This window comes from Euprymna scolopes, chromosome 22 (assembly GCF_053919585.1).
Source record: "Euprymna scolopes isolate OS-2025 chromosome 22, ASM5391958v1, whole genome shotgun sequence".
Lineage (NCBI taxonomy): Eukaryota > Metazoa > Mollusca > Cephalopoda > Sepiida > Sepiolidae > Euprymna > Euprymna scolopes.
This window is the reverse complement of record NC_136503.1, coordinates 92185641-92208795: the sequence shown is the minus strand read 5'-3', so window position 1 is coordinate 92208795 and position 23155 is coordinate 92185641. Positions and strand designations below refer to the sequence as shown.

General features: G+C 32.9%; 1 protein-coding gene across 1 annotated transcript in view; it reads left to right on the top strand.

Annotated features, from left to right (window-relative positions):
* The window catches only part of LOC145243541 (polyribonucleotide nucleotidyltransferase 1, mitochondrial-like), a 1193685-nt gene that overhangs the window by 21303 nt on the left and 1149227 nt on the right, over window positions 1-23155 (top strand). Inside the window, exons 3-4 of the mRNA XM_080106520.1 lie at window positions 408-482; window positions 17767-17872. Of these exons, the coding sequence (XP_079962646.1) occupies window positions 17866-17872 (7 nt within the window). The 5' untranslated portion in view covers window positions 408-482; window positions 17767-17865. The remainder of the gene's footprint in view (window positions 1-407; window positions 483-17766; window positions 17873-23155) is intronic.

The window sequence follows — 23155 nt, the reverse complement described above, 5'->3', positions numbered from 1 at the left end:
GACACTCAAGATGAGAACAGTAGTCCAAAGATTCCAAATAATATAAACATTTATGTACTTATTGAATATAGAAATATTAAAAAAAAATTAATCCTTGAAAATAGCTGATAGATGTGAAAACACCTAAATATAGTAAATTTCCCTACAATTTCAACTTGCGATATTTAGTTTATATTTGCAGTTATAAAATTTAACTTTTATATCATGAATATATATAAACCCATTAATTAGGCTTTTAGTCTGGAAAATAATGATTTAAACTTTTTTTATGCCAATAAAAATCTGATATTGTTTATTATACTGGTCTTTTTATTTAATTACATTTTTTTTATTTACATTTTTTTATTTAATTACATTTTTTATTTAATTAAAATTCTTTTTATTTAATTACATTCTTCACATTTCAGTTTGGTGACACGGCCGTTTTGGCAACAGCAGTTTGTAAAGAAAAGCAAACAACATCTAGTTTTCTACCTTTGACGGTAAGAACTTTATATTTTGTTTTATTTAAGGCTGAAGTATTTTTTATAAATATTAAGTGGTGAGGTGTACAAAAATGAATTAGCGATCAGAATAAGATAATGCAAATGTCACTTTTGCAACATTTCTTTTTAAAATTTTGATTCATTTGGAAATGCAATATTTGTATTTTAGGATAAGTAATTTTCATTAACTTTATAAATTGGGCCAATTATTGCATTAACAGTTAGATTAAAGTGCCAAATTCATATTTAAATATGAACTAGTAAGACTCATAGAAATTCCATGGAATGAGAAATATATTGAATCAACAAATATGTTTTGATAAATCTGATATTTTTCTGGATAAGCGCAAATAATTAGTTTTTTGAACAGAAAAATCAACACTCAGCAAATATGAGTTAATATTTCTATGAAAATTCTGTTCATTGTTAAATAAAATATGCATGTTATACGTTTATAAATCAAATTATAGCACAAAGATTTTGTAAAATAAACAAACATTTGTTTAAAATCAATATTTCCATGTGGTAAGTTTTCCACAGAATTTTTTCTTGCCATGATATTAAAATGAAAAGAACTCGGTAGTAAAAATCCGTTTTTTTTTCCAACAGTGATATTTTTTTAATTTCCAAGATAGAGTACGTTGGTGTACGTGGTATGAAATAGTTAGGTTGTGTTCTCCATAAGCATTGTTTAAGTCTTAAAATGAAATACTTATGTTGTAAAAATAAAAAAAAAAACATTCTGAGAGAGACATTATGTCGAAATATTGATTTCAAACAAATGTTTGTTTATTTTATGAAATCTTTGCGTTGTAATTTGCCTTATAAATGTATAATGTACATATTTTATTTTAAAATTTAAATGCTTATATCCTGCGGAACACACCCTAACCAGTGTACATTGTATTTTAAATAAAAAGCTAACAAAAATGAGATAAATTAATAAGTACTAATAAATACTCAACTAGTAATGTACTATATACTTCAATAAAATAATAAAATCACATTGTAAGAGATAATCTTCAATTTAGTCAGTATCAGTCCAGCATCTCTTGGAAAATTTTTTTTCTCCACATTTCTTACGAATGTCACCTTATTTACCATTATGTGGAGATAGGTAACCAACCCGGAACATTCTACATAAGGAACAGTCACCGTATTTACCAGACTTTTTGAACAGAGACTTCTCCCTGAATGTTAACACGCTTTATTTGTCTCTATGTAAATACATAAATAAACTTTTCTTCTAGTATTCAAACTAGTGTATATTTATTTATTCCTTTCACGGAATACTTTATCTTTGATTGGCCACCTTAGGACATATCAAATTGGCAACAGAGACAAGATATGAACTCGGTAAAAAAAAAAAAAAAAAAAATGAGCACATGGTGAGTGCAAAATTTAAATTCATACAAGTACAAAGAATTTTTATATTCTTATTGCCGTTTTTCTTTGAATTTTCTAAAAAGTTGACGTGATATTGTCTTGTTTTGAAAAGCGATTTGGAGGTGTTTTGGTTTTGTTTAATATGATAAAACGAATTGTACCGTGGAAATTGTTTTTCTGTCATAAAGAAATTCTTAAAAGAAGTTTACGTGTATTTGAAAAAGACGAAAAGGATCTCTGAAAATTTGTAAACTATTAATATTTTGTATAGTGAATTTTTTTTTTTCTCTTCGAACATTTCTCAAGTGCTGACAATTTTTTTTTTTTTGTGACTAGATCTGAAGGGGCACATCAAATTTTATATATGTTGACTTTGTATTTGTGCATTTAAAAAAAAAAGAAAAAAAAAAGAAAATGTCTTCCAAACAAATAAGAGTTGACAAAAACATTAACTGAGAGCCTGATCGCTCAGCAAAAAGCTCAAATTGAATTTCAAAAACGGATGTTAATTCAGCAAAAACGTTTTGAATCACTCGTCATTCAGCAAACTACAGAGAATCATCTATTATGTGAAACTGTTGTCACAAATATCTAAAGATGGCACATCTAGATTTTTTTCGGCAGAAGGTATAGCCAACTCTCTAGCAGAGTTCAAATATAACCCAGAACGAGGTGATACGTTCCCTGCCTATTATTGTAGGTTTGAGATGATTTTTACAAAAAGATGTGAGAAATGGTCGGATGAGGAAAGAATGACACTCCTGCTCCAGAAATTGGATACGGACGAAAACATAAAATTTACGAATTTGATTTTACCAAAGAAACCGGAAGATATTTCTTTTTTGGAAACTGTTTGAATTTTTTACTCAATATTTGGTGAAAGAGACAGCCTTTTTCATACAAGGTATAAGTGCTTGAACATGCAAAAAGGAGAAACTGATGATATTGTCACATATGCGGGTAAAGTCAACACCCAGTGTGAACTATTTAAATTGAAAGATTTGTCAGTTGACATGTTTAAGTGTTATATATTTGTTTAGGGACTGACAGCATCGAAGGTCAAGGATTTTATCAATTATGGAGCAAGATCCAGAAATTAACTTGCAAAAAGTGACAGAAGAATGTCAGAAATTGATAAATGTGAAAAGGATAGATGGAAAAACTACATCTCGCATCCTAATGGTAAAACAAAAAACATTTTCCAACAAAGGAAAAAGTTTTGAATGTTGGAGCTGTGTGGGTTCACACTTAAGAAAAAATTACCCTGTTAAAGACTAACCTTGTGCCAAATGTGGTTTAGTCGGACACCGAGCCTCCCAGTGCTGAACTAAACAGAATAAACAAAGACAAAAATTTAAGTAAATGTGGTGTTGTTAAAAGAACTGGGACAAGGAGGTAAAAGAAAATTTGTTAATACCAAAATAAATGGTCACATAGTGAAACTACTTTTGGATACGGGTAGTGATATTTCAATTATCGATGAAGTGACCTGGAAGAGGAATGGGTGTCCAAAACTAGAAAAAACATTTAAAATTGCCAAAGGAGTATCCAGCGAGAGATTAAAATTCATGAGTGAATTTAATTGCAATGTATCCCTTGGATCAAAATCTTTTTCTACAAAAATGTCAGTTGTTCCAGGTATAAATTTTTGGCTCTTCAAAATTGATTGGATCGTTTTGTTTGATTTATGGGAGCTACCCATAAATTCATTTTGTAACAGTGTGAGTGTAGCTGAAAAGAAAAATTCCAAACGAGGATTTTCTTACAGTCTTAAAAAGTGAATTCCCCACTTTTTTTTTTTCTGAGGCGTTAGGTATGTGTACTAAGACTGAAGTGAATTTTGAACTAAAGCAAAATGTGAAACCTGTTTTTAAGTAAAAAAGAAACGTGCCTTTTTCTTCAAAAGAAGATATTGAAATTGAACTGCAGAGACTGCAGGAAAATAGTGTAGTCAAAAAAGTTGACTATTCTGAGTGGGCAAACCCCATTATATATGTTAAAAAGAAAAATAAGAGGATTCGGGTATGTGCCGATTTTTCTACAGGCCTCAGTGACTGTCTTATGGATCAGAGTTATCCACTCCCATCCCCTGAAGACATTTTTACAAAGCTGAATGGAGAGAAAATTTTCTCCAAAATTGATTTATCTGAGGCTTACCTTCAGGTAAAAATCAGTGGAGAATGTTTGAAGTATTTGTAATACCCATTTAGGACTCTTCTCCCTTTTGGTTTGAAAGTAGCAAATTTCAGCAAATAATGGACACAATGCTGGCCAATTTAGGTTTTGCAATCACATATTTGGATCAGAGTAGAAATGTACAGGAACATAAGGAGCATATCAGAACAGTTTTCCAAAGAATTGAGGTATTTGGTTTCAAATTGAGTGCTGAAAAATGTGAATTTTTTTTTAAAACAGATAAAATATCTGGGTCAAATCACTGACAGCCAAAGGTAGGAGATCGGATCCTCAGAACAGAAGCCATTGAGAGGATGCCAACACCTAGCAATGTTGCTCAGTTACAATCTTTTTTGGGTTTAGCACGATATTATGCTATCTATAATCCCCAAAATGCATAAGTTGAGAGCACCATTGAACGAATTATTAAAAAAAGGACGAAAGTGGATTTGGTCAAAGGATTGCCAAAGTGCATTTGAAGAGATTAAGAAATGTCTGCTATCTGATTTAGCACTGGGACACTTCAATCCAAGAAGGAATTGATTGTGGCATCAGATGCAAGTGATTACGGTATAGGAGCAGTACTTCTCCATAGACTGGAAGACGGATCAACGAAGCCAATACCTCCTGCTTCCGGATCACTTTTGCCAAATTGAAAAAGAAAGTTTGGCAATAATTTATGCAATTAAAAAATTCCATAGATTTATTCATGACAGGATTTTTATGTTGCAGACTGACCACAAGCCCTTGTTGACTATTTTTGGATCTAAAAAAAAGGTACTGCAAACAGACTTCAACGATGGAGCATAATTCTGTTGAATTATAATTAAAAAAAATATTGGAGTAGCAGATGGACTATCCAGATTGATTCAAAAGTGTGCAGAACCTTTAGAGGACACAGTGATAGCTGCTGAACTGCTGTGCAACACGATTCGAGAGTTACCAGTGACTCTAGATGACATCAATTAGGCAGCAGAAAGCATTGTAAGAATGAAAAACCAGCTGCAGCTAAAAGTCAAAGAAAGACTAAAAAATGTTCAATTTGCTCACAGACTTTATTTTATGCAGACAATCGTCATATTGACCACATTGCAAAAGAAAATGTTAAAAGAATTCCATATCTGTCATTCAGGCATGTCCAGAATGAAGGCCTTGATGTGCGTATATACATATTGGCCTAATATGGATCGGGACATTGAAAAAATGGTAAGAGTGTCGAGGGTGTCAGCTAGCAGCAAAGGCACCACCTGTACAGATACAACCAACTAAACCCCAGACCTAAAAACGGTATTAAGCAAAATTCTCCAAGGAGAAATTGGCTTGGGGGGGGAGGTGTTATGTAGAGATAGGTAACCAACCGGGAACATTCTACATAAGGAACCGAGTCACCAGATTCACTGGACTCTTTGAACAGACTTCTCCCTGAACGTTAACACACTTTATTTGTCTCTATGTAAATACGTAAATAAACTTCTCTTTCAGTATTCAAACCACGGCACAGTGGGCCCAGAGGTGGAAATAGGCCAAAAAAATATTCTCTCATTTTTGTTCACAATTAGCATATTCCAAATCTGCATTAAATTTCCTAAAAAACAACAAAAAAAATTAAGTCCAGAGCTCAACTAGAAGTTGTTTTATGATATTTTGAAGTTGCCCAGATCGCGAAAACTTTCACGCGTGCACTGTAACCAAGAGATTGCTGCTCTAAATCCAAGCGTTTGCAAAAGAAAATACCCTAAAATGGCCAAAAATTGCTATAAAAGACAGTTTATTCTTTTTCTATGGGTTTGTGGTTGTGAAGGGATCATACCAGAAGAATAATTGCTTTCAAAAGATTAGAGTATATGAAAAATTCAGCATTTCATGGAGAAATTTGAGAAAAATTTGCATATAAATTGCTGTTTTTCTGGGGGGTGAAATTGACTAAACTGGGACCTTCAATCCAAAATAAGTCAAAAACGACTATTCCTCACATATCAAAGTATAGTATTTTCTGAAAGTACAATCTTTACACTTTCAGAATCTGGCAGTTTTATGATGTGACTCTTAGCCGTTTTTTAGTTTATTGCTGATCAATTTCAGAGCCAATGTCACAGGTTTCGGATGAAAAAATCAGAGCTCCAATAACTCAACGCAGCAAAAATCCCCAAAAATTACACTAAGGGACAAAAAAAAAAGATTTAACATGTTCCTTATTGTTTTAGGAGAGTGGGAGGAGCATATAAAGAGGATAATTGGTCTTAAGGCAATGTAAAAAAGGAGAAATTGGGGAATTTTTCTCTAAAATCTGACAAAAATAGCATTATTTCCTCCCTATTTTCCCCTTAAAGACAAAAATTTTCCACAAAAACAAAGGAAAACTCAAAGAATAATCAATATAACCTCTAAACAATATTGTTAGCTACATCCTAGCCAATTTCTACCATTAAAACATGCTTTTAAGTTGATTTATTTCCATTTGTAGCCATTTTCAGGAAATCATATTTGAAAATTCGAAGGTGTAGAATAAAGGGCATTATTGCAAACTTTTAATTCACATATCTCGACATCTGTACAATCTTTTTCAATTCTCTAAAAAGCAGTATATTTGTGGATTGAAACTCTTAATGCAATGAATAATTGAGCCAAGACCCTCCAGCTCTTGACTTGAAATTGATGGATCAACCATACACCAAATTCATGCTGCACACTTCGACCATTGTTTCTAATCAGGGAGTCTGAAACTGATGAGGATCTCCTGAATCTCGTAATACCCACAACAGACAAGGCACGCTCTGAGCTGAAAGAAGGTGTGTGTGTGAAATATCAGGAGGAGAATGCTGTTAATGTAAAGGTAACCATTCATGACTCAATAAAAGATCTCAAATTCAAGAGACATATATCTAGTTTAGGTGGAGCTGATTGCATCCTTTGTATCAGTCAAACGAAAGATTGGACAGATCGCAAAAAAGTTTCTGCAGGATTTCCAATTGAAAGGTCTGCAGAGGAAACGTGGAAGCTTTATGAACAGTTGGTTAATGAAGAGGGCGATGTGCCTACTGAAGCAGGAGACTTTGAAGTTCGTCAAGGGCTTACTAAAAAACCACTTACCACTTCGGACCAAACAAACATCTGCGTCACCCATTCATACATTAATGTCACCACATGGTTTTCGAAAGTTCTGTATCGATGTCATATAGATTACAAGAATTGGGTCCAGAAATCTGGACAACTTGGTGAACCAATTCGGCAATCCAGAGAAAGAGTACTTGATGCGATTCTTCATGCCACAGGACTTTACCTCGATCGATGCAACAAAGCAAATGGAAAAGGTGGGACATCAACAGATGGTAACCAGGGGAGACGATTTTTCTTTGAGGAGGTACTCGGTGCCATCAGAGTTGCTCTCGGGTCGTTCCTCCATTAAACATCAAGAAAACATTCTCCTTCTGCATCGCCAACTTTCCACCATTCTGTCTGTTGTGTCGTCTACACAGAAAGTTGACTTGACCAAGCTCAAGGACTTATGTGACACAGCTACATACAACATAATCGACAATTTTCCTTGGATCAGGATCAACCAAACTTTGCATGGAACACTTCATCACTCAGTCGAGTTGATTGGTTTGAATGACGGTCACTGTCTTAGAGGTATGTTTGAGGAATGCTTAGAAGCCAACAACATATTCAGAACTATCTCCAGTTTTTGTCTCGGAAAATCTCACCTATTGCACAGCTGACAGATGTGATGAGCAGGTTATTAGAACGATCTGATCCTGTCATATGTCAGTTGAGTGCATGAATCCAGCATCCGAAATATTGCACAGAATGTGGTGCCACTGATCACACTATTCGTTCACATGCTAGACTGTTCAACCTCCCAAAAAGATGGTATTATTCTCTTGTAGAGGATATTCTTTTGAATTAATGCAATGCTATTGTCTACCATGAAATGGATATTGTTCTGCATAGATTTCACTGACCCATGTATTGGTAAGAGTCGTTTTATTCATTGTTTCCCTAGTATATTGTAAATCATATTTGCAATGCCTTGTTCAGCTTGTTGAAATGCTTTGTCTCTTTTCTTGATCTTTTTTCTCTTTGATCTTAGCCATTAGTTTCAGAAAAATAAAATGAATGGATCGAAAGTTACAGGCCCAAATGTGTCATGTTCGACCAATTTAGGGCATTTTGACCTATTGAGGCCCTCTCAGGGACCCCGGAACTTACTGAAAATGGGCAAACAGTGCAGTTTCGGGTGTAAAACATCCATTTTTGAGTTCAGCACCATGGAAAACCACTAAATAGACATACATATCAATAATTTTCAAAAATCTGAGAATGTTACATTTCCCCTTATAAAAGTGTAACTCCATGCAAAATTTCAGAAAATACAATGGATAGTCATTGAGAATTTTGGAATGCACGCACGAGGGTGAATTATAAGGTCCAAATCCGACTAAAGTTGGGGATATTCTTGGACCCCAAAATGGGAAAAATAGCCTGGAAACCATTTTATTTATGCTCCGATAGTACTCACAGTGTTGTAAATGATTATTCTGACGTAATAAGCTTTTTTAGTTCGCATAAGTCAGTAAAATCTGTGTCACAATCTTATTTCCAAAGTTTCGCGATCTGGGCCCACTGTGCACGGTGTATATATATTTATTTATTCCTTTCACGGAATACTTTATCTTTGATTGTCTCTATAATAGGCCACCTTAGGATATATTCATTTATATAACATAACAATACACATGGCTGATAAAACGCTTTGGATATTATGCGATATCGCGTTTATTTTTTGGGTTATTTTGATAAAGTTTTGATTTAAATAAAATTTAATCTTTTTGCTTTATAGATATATAGTTCATTTTTTTTTGTGTCCTTGTTAGTATTTTTCCAGGTTACTTCAAGTTATTTCACTAATGTTGGTGAACGCGGCTTTATTTTTTATACAAAAAAAATGGTGTTTTTCAAATTTGGTGCACACGATATTGTGAGTCTCTAAGTATAAAAAAAATAGTACCATTTTAAAGAAAAAGGGTCACTTATCAATATGGTGAGCTTAAAACTCTTTTAAGTTGTTTTTCACAAAAAAATCCAACTTGAAAACATCAATGAAAGAAATATAAAAGAAATTCTATTGAAAAAATTCCGAAAATTGCACCGTTTTGTAGAGAAATATCTCCTCTTTAATAATCTGTTGGTGTCATATTACTACGCTCATAAATCAAGGAGTGCCACTAATAAAAGTTAATGTACCTACACATCGAGATTTACAAATTAATGCCAAGTAACCATATCAGTATCATCATGAAAATCAACTGTCAGCGTGAATGAGCTGCACGCACACCCCAACGAAAACAAAAACAAACAACTTGTTTTACTAATGATTTGTTTTTGTTTATTTAAAAGTTATAGACAGTTATTGTTTTAAAATAATATTTTTAGTGCGACAAGCACATCAATAAAAGAAACGAAAATTTACAATTTAAAAAATAATGTCAGTTGTTTATTTTTTATATCTTCTTTCAAACTTGCCTATGCTTTATCTTCTTTTGGTTGGATACACTTCAGCATTGTTAAATTATCTTTTAAAAATTAAACTGGGTAGATTTTAAACCCAAAAAACATTTTTAGTTAAAAAAAAGAAAATTAACAAAATATAGCTAAGTTTGAAATTACGTGCAACAAGTCATGTGTAAATAAAGTTAATTTCACGTAAAAATGGGCATTTTTTTTGTTTATGTTCTATCAGGCGTTTTTGATAAATTTGGAGATTTTGTTAAATTATTTTTTAATTACACTGTACATTACTTAAAAAATAATAACTGAAAATATGATTAAGTTATGTGCATGTGGCATGTAAATGAAAAAATTAATTTCGCTGTAAAAATTTTTTTTTTTTTTTAATCTCTGGAAACGGTACTTCTACACTTTATTGCCGAAAATGGAGACACCATTTTTTTTATCGCGCACCAGTCGTTAAAATCCGAGGGAGAAATGAAAAAAAAGTATATAAATAAAGTGAAAGAGAACATATATCCGTAATTATTTAATTGAAAAAGTTTCGATTTAATTAATGAAAACAGGAATGTTTTTCATGAAATATATATATTTTTATTATTAAAAACAGAAAATGAAAAAGACATATTCATAATTGTCTGAACTGGGGTAGCGCCATTTGAAAACCAAAACATTTACTGTATAAAAATTTATCCAAATATAATTGTAAAAACATTTATTGAAATGTTTGCGTAAGAAAATATAATTTTAATAAAACAATTTTGTAATGAAAGCAACATTGGATTTTTATGAAATAGTTTTTTTTTTTTTTTCTGAACAAATAAATAATTTTAATGAAACTTTTTTTTGAATTAAAGCAACTTTAAAGGGTCAACAACAAATTAATTTAAATGACACTGAAAAATCATTATCTAGTTTAATTTTTTTGTTATTTATTTCATGCTTCGGTCATAGTTTAACATACTGATTTCTCCCTCGGATTTTAATGACAGATGCACAAAAAAATGGCGTCTCTATTTTCAGCGATAAACTGTAGAAGTACCTCAGAAACCTATATGTTCTATCAGGTGTTTTTGCAACACCAGTGGAAATAAAGTTCAACTGGAAGCTGCTCTCTCTGACTGAGAAGAAATCCAGTTAATTCATTTCCACCTCCAAAGCAACAAAAAAGTCCCTTAGTGAATCTGCTGGACATTCAGATAACTCCTGCAGTTGTGATGAAGAACCATCTCAGGATATCTTCAGTTATGAGCATCAAAGACAATGGGTTGCTGTCTACTATGACACCAACTTTTACATTGGCCAAGTCATTGAGGTTATATCTGCATCCAGCTCTGTAATAAAATTTTTATCGCAAACCAAAAGGTATAAAAGATTTTTTTCAATCGCCTTTGTCAGACGATATTGCACAGGTAGAGTCAGCAATTATTTACAGATGGGGTTTTGAGGTAATGCCAGTTTCAAGTGATGGTAGGATTTGGAGTTTTCTTGATATATCTACCATAGCAGAAGCTTATGAAAGAATTCTGAGAGAAAATCAATAAGGAAAGGAATTGTAGTAAAACCTCTGCCTATAAAATATCTTACTTGTTTGCTTGTCTTTTAAGTTGAAAGTTTTTCAATGCTTGAAAAAAAATGACTTGTGACTTTTTGTATAACAAATTTCTAAATCTTATTGTTGTTGGTCCTTTTTTGGTAAGTTTAAATCCGCCAAAATAAAAATATTTCTGTGGCAAAAAGTTTTGTTATTAGAAACAAGGCAAACATTTTTTTGTAATTCCTCATCCAAAAATTAGTAAAGTTGCAAAGCTTCTACCTCCAATGGTTACATTTTTACAGCAATTTCAGTAACGTAAACTTCTGACTCATTTTTTTTTAACCCTTTTTTGCCCTTTTTACCAAATTGTCTGTTCGATTGCTTTTACATGATCCACAATTGAGTGGTTTTATCAATTTATAATTAAAAGAAAAAATTATCTTGATCTCTAATGTGTTATGAATCATACTAAGAAGATTCAATACATTAGCTATTGATATGAACAGTCAAAGTTGCATTTCCGTGTCATATTTGCACTTTGTTCCCGTTGGTAGTAGGATTTTGCCTAGTGTTTAGATTGGTTTCATCTAATAATTATTGCTTTCATTAGTATTAATTTTCATTTACCACAAGATGACATTACATTTATAAGAATTTTTCACTTGTTAGTAGCTTACATTTTTAGTTATATACTATGAAATTTGGCTTCTGGACCATGATAGCAAATTTTCAATTTTCTGACAAAATTTGAACGATCATAACTTGATGGCTAATTGAGCTACCAAAATAAATTTGGTATTTTTGTTTATGGTTTATAAAAATCTATATGACCACATTAACTTTTTTTTTTTTTTTTTTTTTAGATATAATGAAAATAAAATTTTGGTTTGGGATACTTACTATTATTAACTCAATCTTGAGATCATAATGAATGATAGATTAGCTGTGTCTCTTATTTTTTCGAATACACTTTAGCATTCTAGTGTCCAACTACAGGTTTTATCTTAGCAAATTCATTGAGGAGAAGGGCTTTATATTATGCATATTTTTAATAAATATTTGGTAGAAATTTACCAAATACCTTAACCTAGACTTGACTTAAATACACCTGGACACAATAAAATGCTTTGGATAATCAGATTTCAAGGGGCTTCTGCTAAAATAGTTATATTTTACAAACCAAAGTGTTTTAATTCTTCAAAATACCATCGTTTTGTTCGGAAATGAGTATACTTTCAATGAATTAGTAAATAATAATCTACATTATATATTTTTTAAGTAAATGAAGTGATAAAAATGTGAACAGCATAAAACAGCATTTTCGGTAAGATTTTGTAAACGCTCGTACTGCGTTTGTGTTAAGAATTTTTTCATGAAATTTGGAAACTAGCCAGAAGAGATATCATTTTTAATAGTTTTGAGTGTCCGAAATTCATTTGACCATTCAACATGACAAGTATGGAAAATTTTGAAAAAATAATTTTCTTCAGACATCCACTATTAAATAAAACAATCTTTTTACTATGTTTATTCAGCAAAAAGATAATTGGACAGTGTTTTCTCTAGTGGTACGTAGCAATTTAAAAACATGATATCTGAAAAAAATCGTTATGAATTTGAATCTAGACTGATGTAGTATTAGCAATAGCATCATCATCAGCAGCAATAGCATGGTGTAAACAGACATTTTGTTTTTGTTCAGTTTTTATTCCAGATTGAATTTTTTTTTTACTTGAAAATCTGGTTATAAAAAAAATTTCTTACTTGTTTAGTTAGAGCTATTTTGTCATCAACCATATAAATATTTAAAAAAAAAAAATGGGTAGTAGTCAAATTTTTAAAATATTTGGACAACCGAAGATGTGAAATATGATTATTTTGGTTCACGTGTCTTGTTTAAGTGTATTAACCATTCCACTTTGTAAACATTGAAATCTCCACAGATGTGAATGTTAGCTGAAGGATGAGCAGATAGGATGTGGTCAATTTTCTCAGATATGCTCTTAAAGATAGTAACTCCGCTGTTGTGGGGGCGATAGACGGCAAATATGAATGCAGTCATGTGAGCAAGTGAAACCTGGAAGCACATATAGGGTAATTTAGGATCTTCTCTGGAGATGTCTCTACCACATGGAAAGCCATCTTTAATGTAGGCACATTCCATGCTCCTTGGGGGTCAGATTTGAATGTTAAGTTTGAGTATCCTTTATTTCAAACTCTTCTAGGGAAATAGTCGGTCCAATGCCAGTTTCATTTAGGAATAATAGGTCTGGTTTAGTCTCCTGTAATTGGGTTTAAACCTCTGGAAGGTTGGAATGTAGACCTCTGATGTTGAAGGAGACATGGTAGTGGGGGTCTATGTTGGAAGTCGAAATCTGGGTTTAATCGTGTTTTTTCTGCAAACTTTTCGTGATTTTGATTTGTAGAATAGGTCAACAGACTTGCTTAGAGCAGGGGAGAGAGGGAAAGTAAGAGAGAAAAAGAAAATATATATTTTTTTGTAGCACATGAAAAGGTAAACCCGTAACAATTACCCACTAATATGGCATTGAGAAATCCCACCAAAAGCTACTGCATGGTCCAGAATCCATTCACCAAATAGCAATACAGCAGCCCCAGTACTTTGCACCTGCTGATAGGACAGCCTTCTTAGTGGTTAAACTAAGGTTTGGATCTTTGACTATCAGGCGGATAACATCAGCCCAGATAAAATGTTTACCTCCAGCAACCTTACTAGTGACATGGCCACAAAGATATCAAAGCAGAAAATTTCCGACATCTCTGGCAACTGTTCACGCAAAATACTGTTAACCTAGAATACAGCTTTTTTTTTTTTTTTTTTTTTTCTCCTTTTGTCAGAAAAATCACTCATTAAAAAAATGAGGACTGAGATTCAAATATGGCTCAAAATAAATTGGTAATCCTGTGGTATTGGTGTTGTAACCCCATTTGCCATTGCAACACACAGGTTAGGAAACACTGATATAGCTCTTAGAACAATAGTATTCTAATATAATGATTGTGTTTGTGGTCAATGTATTAACTAATTTGCATGTTGCTTTGCAAAAGGACATCTTATTAATTAACTATATAGTAGTGTAGGGTCTCTTTAGGCAGAAGTTATTCGTGTTCAATTCTAGAGTTCCTATAACATATTGGACAAATGCAAATGGCTTCAAGTTTTCCAAAACAAAAAACATGCTAGCCATTGGCCATTAAACTAAATACTTGATAACACATTGACCAGTTGAAACAAAAAATGCCATAAGCTTTAAAAATCATAAGTCATATCAAAACTGAAGATTGATCATGAAGGCATTTCAATTATTGTAAATGGAAAACTCAAAATATAAACGTTACACATCAGCTGAAAACTTTACTAATGTACTATTGACATTGTCGCATGCAAATAATCAATCACAAATTATACAAATTCGGGTTTATGCCCCTCATATACACAAAAGTTTTAAAAAAAATCACATTTAGCCGTAAGATTAGAAAATCTCTCCTGTGTGCATTAAAATTTCAAAATCACTCAATCCGTATTATTCGGATAATTCGCACTAAGATGAGAACAATGTTCTCATCTTGAGTGCATAAAATACTGACCTTCAAATGGCTGTCAAAATTTGAGTTCAATTGTGTTTGCAAATTACAGTAAATAAAGCAATGGAAAAATCTACATTTTGTTGGTTGATAAAACATTGATTTTTTTATGGGAAGAAAAATAAGGAGCCAAAACCTTGTTTGCTGATGTTTGTGTCTTTTGCTTCTGTATTGTTATATACAAATTATTTTGTTTATTGACTAAGAATGTCTCCCCACTCCCAAACTTATCAAATGACTATATGTCACAAAATGACACGTAGGGTTGATGACTCATAAACCAAAAATCATGATCTCAGGTTAAGATTAGCTTAAACTGCTTTGAACAATGTATTTGCCTTGTCTTACCATCTTTTTTCTCAGGCTGCCCTATTTCTTTAACCTATGAAACACTTGGGGTGAGAGAGAATTTGGATTCTTTCTCACCCCAATCATATTCAGTATAACACAAAAGTGTATCCAGTACAAAAGCCATAATTTAAAGCTTTGAGTGTGATATGAACTCTTTGTTGCATTATTTCCAGATTTATTCTAACCAGAGTTATTAGAGTAACTAACTGGGTTAAATAGAATGTATCCTTTCTAGACTTTTGTTTTGGTTAAATAAATTGTACAACAAACCAACTGTGTGTTCAAGCACACTATTACTAGTTGTTGCTTGTGCTTTATTGATTCGACATTTTAAAATTAATTTGGAAGAAAAGTAAGATAAGATAAGGGAGAAACAAAATAAAACAATGTGTAAGTCGCTTATAGGTAAAAAAACATACTTGCACAAAAGCATGTAAAGTGATCACAAAATGAAGACACTAAATGTGGAAAGATGTTGAATTGATCAAATAATATAAGGGAGGTAACTCCTATAAAGATTTATTTCCCTTACATCATTTGATTCATTACTATTATTCTTAATTTTTTTTTTTTAAATGGTTTGACAGAATTAAATGTCTCATATGCAATGTTTAAATTCTTAACTAATGAGATAACTTTATACATAATTTGTGCATGTGTTTAATGTGTTTGGGGGGGGGAGAACAAGAGTGCTGTCACAAACAACTTCAATTCCAAACGGTCTCCCTTCATAGTTCCTCAGAATCTAATGCACTTTCTCATCTCTGCCAAACTTCTAAAGTCACCTTGCCAAAAACTTTCTCAAAATCTACAAAAGCAAAATACACATTCTTTTTTCCAAGACATTTTGCTTGCATTTGTTTCTGGATGAATATAGCATCAGTGATATTTTGTCATGGCCTTCAAATGGCTGTCAAAATTGTATTTTATATCTGTTTGTTACTCAGTTATTCTCTTAAACACTTTCAGGATTTTCACTCTATAATTTCTTCTATCTAAAGCTCTTTCTTTATCCTTGTAACACTTAACACTTGGACTAAGGTTTTAGTCGTTCAGAAAGAAACCTAAATGATCTGATTTGTCTTTAATCATCTCAATGACTGTTTCACCTGTAGTCTACAACATTTCTGCAACAAAATCTAAGGGTCCTGCAGTCTTACCCTTCTTCCTTTAATATTTATTCCTCCACTCTTATAGCTAGATCAGCTACTGTTTCTACAACATCAACATGTGTTAAATAGAGAAGTAATCAACCATCTCAGCAAAAATAACCTTCTTAGTGACACACAATATGGTTTCCGTTCTGCTAGATCTAAAGCAGATGTGCTTACAGTTATATCTCATAGGATTAGCGAATCTCTCGACAGAGGCAACCTTTCTAGGGCAATTGCTCTTGACATATCAAAGGCCTTTGATAGGATATGGCATAAAGGTTTACTTCACAAGATCTCCAGCTATGGTATTGCTGGAAATGTCTTCTCAATTATTAAATCATTTCTCTCTGATAGGTTCATAAGAGTAGTAGTTGATGGGCAAAAATCAGAAGCTCATAGTATAAATGCTGGAGTCCCTCAGGGGTCGATCCTGGGCCCAACTCTTTTCCTGATCTACATTAATGTCTTCCAAATCACATCCTTACATCATTCGTAGACATTTTTGCTGATGACACTACCATCTATGGTAGCACATCTAAGACAGTAAACGACCAAGTTCTCTCCGATTCTCTCTCCTCTGATCTTGATCACGTTGTACAATGGGGAAAGGAGTGGCTAGTTACTTTTAATGCATCTAAAACCAAGCTTCTATCTTTACATCATCAACGTTCTGATCCCCATCTGGCATCAATTGAAATGAATGGCTCTCGTCTTGGGGAGGCCTCAAGTTTTGACAGGCTTCTAGGCTTGACCTTTACTCCTGATCTTAAATGGAATACGTACATCAAATCTGTTGCCAAGGCCGCTGGAAAAATGGTCGGATCCTTCTATCGATCCAGTAGATATCTCACTGCTGATGCAATTCTCTATCTATATAAGAGCCAAATACGTCCAAGGATGGAGTACTGTTGCCACATATGGACAAGAGCTGCTAGAAAAGACTTGTCCTGCCTTGATAGAGTTCAAAATAGACTTCGGAGCTTGGTGGGAGATGTCCTTTTCTCTTCGCTGCAACCTCTGTCTCACAGAAGAGATGTTGCGAGTTTGTCTCTGCTTTATCGTTATTTTCATGGAAAGTGTTCGACTGAGCTTCAATCTATGGTCCCCCCTCACCAAACTTTCACAAGAAACTCTAGACTAGCTGAAAACATTATCATTAATTTTCCCCACTCTTTATCTGTACCTAAACCTAAACATAGATTCCATGATCAAAGTTTCTTCCTTAGAACTGCACGCCTGTGGAATTGTCTTCCATTTTCCTGCTTTCTAGCTTTCTATAATATGGTTGTTTTCAAGTCCAACGTGAACAAGTTTCTGATGAGCCGTTCCACCTAGGTTAACAAATTTACCGAACTTCCATTACTATCGATTACTATATTGTACTTTTGACTACTCTACACTCTTTAACCCTTATCCTTGAGTGGCCTATCGGCCTTGATAAGTGGTGACGTCTATGTAAAAAAAAAAAAAAAAAAAAAAACATCTAGATTTTCTTGGTCCCATGAAAACTCATTTCGAATTATCTCTTTTGTTCTCTTTATTTGTTACACCATATTTTTCTCAGGTGGATTATAGACAAAAGGCAGCTGCTGCTGGACGGATCCCTACCAATTATTTACGAAGAGAAATTGGAACCTCAGAAAAAGAAATTCTTACAAGCCGGATGATTGGTAAGGAAATACTCTGAAAAGTTTTTTCATTTAATAAACTGATATTTATAAACATTTTCTTAAGTATAAAATTAAATGTTTATGGATATGAATTAAAAAAAAAAATATATCATCTAAATGAATAAATGTAAATTTAAAAAATTTTTTTTATTTAATAAACTAATTGATGTGAGCCCAGATTGGAACCATGAAAGACAACTTGGAATATAGTATAAGTTTTAAACGATATATTGAAACAAGATACAGAGAAAAGTCAGACAAAGGTAGAGTCCCATATCCTCAAAAGTACTTGGCTTTCGATTAATAAAGTATTTGGAAGAGTCCATCAATGGGTAGGTAACACCTCTCCTCAAAGAACTGTTTAATACTTTTTCCTTTTAAGGGATCAGTAAACTTCCTTTTCCTGTTGGAACGTCTTACCCCAGAAGCCTGAGGTGCATTGAGGCCAAAATTCTTAAATATATCAATTAGCTCTTCACAAATTTTGTGGTGGTGAAACATTTGAGTCATTTTCTTAATTGATTTAGATGATGCTTATGTATGTTCTTGGGACCTCAGAAAATGTAAACTAACTTTTTAATGTAACTTTTTGTTTCACTATGCTCACTTTCCAAAACATTGTTATTCTTGTAAACTTTGAATAACATTTTTTTCACAGCAGACGTAACATCTTTTAAGAAGGGTGACTGTCTTTTTTAATTTTGCTTGCCTTGAAATGAGTTTGTCAAACATTAATCTTATTTTCCTTACAAAGATATTTTCTGCGGCTGAGCGTCCTATAGGTGTATTTGGGTTAAGCATTATTCTGTACACCTGCAGAAACTGTTGTACTCAATCTGTTAGTCTGCCTTGTACCTTTCTCAAAGCCCTCTTCAAGGTATGGGCCTATTAACATGACCATTTGACCTTAGATGGTACTGTGGTGTTGTATTTCACCTGATACGTATTGCAGAATTGCTTAAATTCACTAGATATGAACTGCATCCCATTATCAGTACCTACACAATCAACTATGCCAAAGCATGCAAATAGTGTGTTTAGGAACCCTATCATGCAACTTGTGGTAAGTCTTTTACATTTCAGAACTTCCGGTCATTTAGTGTGGCTGTTGCCCTACAATGAAATAGTACTAGTCATTCAACGAAGAACCTGCAGGGTACGTAAATCCTTTGCCACAATTCGTTCGTTTTTGGCCACGGTTTGCACATAGTTGTTGGTACTTTTGCTGTGAGTGCAAATCCTTTACATGCATCAATCATGTCTGCTATGTTTTGTCAATGAATGCAACAGCGAATGAGGCTTTTAGTGCATTTTTCTGCAGATGTCCCATATGAAAATGCCGCAGGAGTTTTTTATGCAGATTGCTCAGTATCATATAAAAGGACATTGTCACAAAGTGAAAAAAAAACTTCTGGCACATTAGAATCTTTATTCTAGATTTTATTCTTTGTGGTCTGATTAAAGCCATTCTTCAGAGCTTCCCTTTTTATGCCTGCAAGTGTGACGGGGAGCTCTCTTATAGTATTTGTGATCATATTCTTTATTTCACAATTCGTTCTTAATGTTGCGATGATTGAATCCTTAACTACTTCAGTGTTCTTCGCAACAAGTTAGGATAACCATGATAGATATGTTTTAAAGACAGGTACTCAATTATTGTAGTTCAATAGTATCGTACCCAACATAGAAGTCTGTTGCTGCTTTATACTGGTAGACTTTTTTACCCAAATATTGACAACAAGGGTTTGTGATTGGTCTGTAATGTAAACTGCCTGTCATGGAGGAATCTGTAGAACTTTGCCAAAGCAAAAATTATGCCCATTGCCTCCTTCTCGATCTGCGAGTATTGCTTTTCTGCAGACGATAGTGATAGACGTGCAATGGCTTTCCTTGTTCCATCTGGTTGCTTGTATAAAATGCAGGTTCCGATGCCATAAAAACTGGCGTCACTTGCTATTAACTCAATCTTGGGATCATAATGAATGATAGAGATCAGACGTGTCTCTTATTTTTTTTTAATGCAATTTAGCATTCTAGTGTTCAACTACAGGTTTCATTTTAACAAGTTCATTGAAGTGAAGGGGCTCTATATTATGCATATTTTTAATAAATATTTGATAGAAATTTACCAAATTCCTTAAACTAGCAAATACACATGGACAATAAAACGCTTTGGATGATCACAGATTTCAAGGCTTCTGCTAAAATAGTCACTTGACAAATGTCGTTTTTGGTAAGATTTTGTAATGACCCCCCCCCCCCGATCTGTAAATGTCCATACCGTGTTTGTATTAAGAATTTTTTTTAATGAAATTTGATAACTAGCCAGGAGATATGTCAATTTTAATAGTTCTGGGTGACTGAAATATATTTGACCATACATATTTTTGTTAAAAAAAAAGATTTCAACATGATGAGTATGGAAAATTAATAATTGTTGTTTTATCTTGTGTACGACAATTTAAAAACATGATATCTGGAAAAAATCGTTTGTAGTTTGAATTAGCCTGAGTGCCCAGCTTTGCTCGGGTGTTTGGAGGTGTGTGTTGAGCAAAAAAAGATAAAAAAAAAAACACTTTTTGTATTATTAAATAATAAAACAAATATTTTATTTAGAAAGGTTAATTTTAACATTTTTTGTGTTCACGAAACAACAAGGCACTTCTGCAGTATGCAGACGGTGGTTATCTTTTTTGGTGCATTTCACTAAACTGTTACCAGGTGGTGCTTCTCGATCCAAAAACATTTAAATCATTGACCCTTCAAAGTTGCTTTAATTCAGAGAAACGTTTCATTTAAATTACTTATTTGTTCAAAAAAGAAAAAAAAAAGAAGCTATTTTTATCCAATGTTGATTTAATTACAAAATTGTTTTATTAGAATTATGTTTTCTTATGTAGACTTTTAAATAAATATTTTTACAATTATATATTGATACATTTTTATAGAATAATATTTTGATTTTCAAATATTTTTGTATTCTGGGGGGAAAAAAAGTCATGTTGGTTACTTATTTGCTGCGTTATTTGACCAAGAAGAAATTAGTTATCACTCCCTAACAATAGCCGCCGTCTGCATACTGCAGAAGTGCCCTCAAAGGACTTTTAAACCAACAAATAAATAAACAAACAAAAAAATTTCCGTCAATGTTAAGTATCTTTCCACCTCCCCCAAAAACTTAAAAATTACGACTTTTATGAATTTTTGGAGGTGCTAAAAATGTATCACATATAAATTTTGGGCAGATAAGTAGTTTGCATGATATGAAGAAATTACTTTTACAAAAAGTGAGTGATCACTTTTCCATGTAAATTTCACTTGAATTGAGAACTCGCTTTCTGGCTACCTAGTTTTGTTTATTGGCTAAAAGGTTTTTTTTTTTCTACTTTTATCTTTCAATAAAGACATGAGGAAATTGAAAAACAGAAATAAAGAAAAATCTGTATACACATACGTGTCATTCCTTGGTAACCATTTCTATACACTCAAGCATGCATATTTTTGCCGCAAACAAGTAGTTTTCCAGATATTAAGCAAGGTAAGTCTATATGTTATCAGTGGTGGCCATTTCTGTACGCGCAACCGCACAGAAATGGCCACCACATGGAATTACATTGCTTAATATCTGGAAAACTACTTGTTTTTCATCTAATTTTAAATTGTTTGCCAAAGATTAGATGCTAGAAGGCAGTTTGGTACGCGAGTGCGCATTTAACAACCTTCGTTTATGCATTCGTGCGAAGCGTAAACGTAGTGTAAATATGTTTTTCATGATATGAAGAAATTACTGAGTAGCCAGAAAGTGGGTGTTAAGTTTACTTAAAATTTATATAGGAAAGTGATCCCCCACTTTTTGAAAAAGTAATGTCTTTGTATCATAAAAAGTACTTATCTGCCCCAAATTTAAATTTGATATTCGTTTTCAGCCCCCCCCCCCCCAAAAAAAAACCTTGTTTTCTTTTTTTTGTTTCGTAATAACACAAGAATTGTTTAAACTAAATTCATTATTCTGAATAAAATGTTTGCTTTCTTTGATAATATGTAAGTGTTTTCTTTTTTCTTTTTGTTTTGTAATTATATAAAAAGTGTTAAAACTAAAGTATTTAAAAAAATATATGTTTTTGTGTCTTGTTTCCGTGACTCCATGATTAAGTTTATTTTTTTAAAACCAGAGTAAACAAATAAAAATAATAAAAAAAAATATTATGGGGTGCACAGTCGCCTTTAAAAACAATATCTCCTTCAAGCCTGTGTTTTTAATCAATATTTATTCAATAATGGGCTAGTTTTCCTACCTAGCTAAAAGGGATGAGTTTTCCAGACACCTTTTTATATAGTAAAAAAAAACAAAAAAAACAGCACACTTTAATTTTTGTTGGCAAACACATTTTCAGTCTCCACCTGCGAATTTGCGTCTGTCTTATCGGTGGAAAGAATATAAACTTAACTGACAAATTGCTTCATTTATAAGCATGAATCATTTATTACTGAATTTCATTTTATGGCTTCCTCAGCATATTGAAAATTTGCTTTTAGACAAGTAAACGTTACTAACAGACAGGAGATGCCGAAATCAAAGAAATGCTGATGCCCAAATGTGTCTAGCATAGAAGTGTCAAGAACCAGCATGTCCACTAATTCATTAGTTTTCTGTTGGGTTTGTCGATGATCGGGCAAAAGCCAAATGTTTTCTTTTTTGGCAAAAGTAAAATAAATTTACATTGTTTTTTGTTATGATGAATATAGATTTTAATGTCACTAGGTACTTTAAAATGATAAATGTTCATTTTATCTTAAGTGCCAACAATGTAAAATTAAGTTTAACATGTTTTTTAAGGAATTGGTTTTGGAATTGGAAATTAGAGTATTTTTTTTCCGATTCTGATACCCTGAGAAGTTCTGATTTTTCCGATTCTGATTAATCATCCCAACACACACACACACACATATATATATATGACAGATGATGCCCACATGCGTTAGAACACGAGTGGGTGTGAATCAAACGAATAACCCCTATCCTATTGTATCATGTAGGCTTTTCTCCCCCTACACGAATCATTATCTCAAGGACGAAGTGTACAAAATGGAACACGTCAAGAGGGATCAACTCTTATGGGAAAACTAAACCATGTGGTGATGAAACTTGGAGAAATTTGTTAAGACATGGAAAACTAATCATCTAACCCACAGCACCTTGAAATGACCTACAGTGGCAAAATAGATGTCATGGTTTGCCCAAGTCAGTTTAATGGAAATGGTCGCAATGGAAAAGGATGAAGC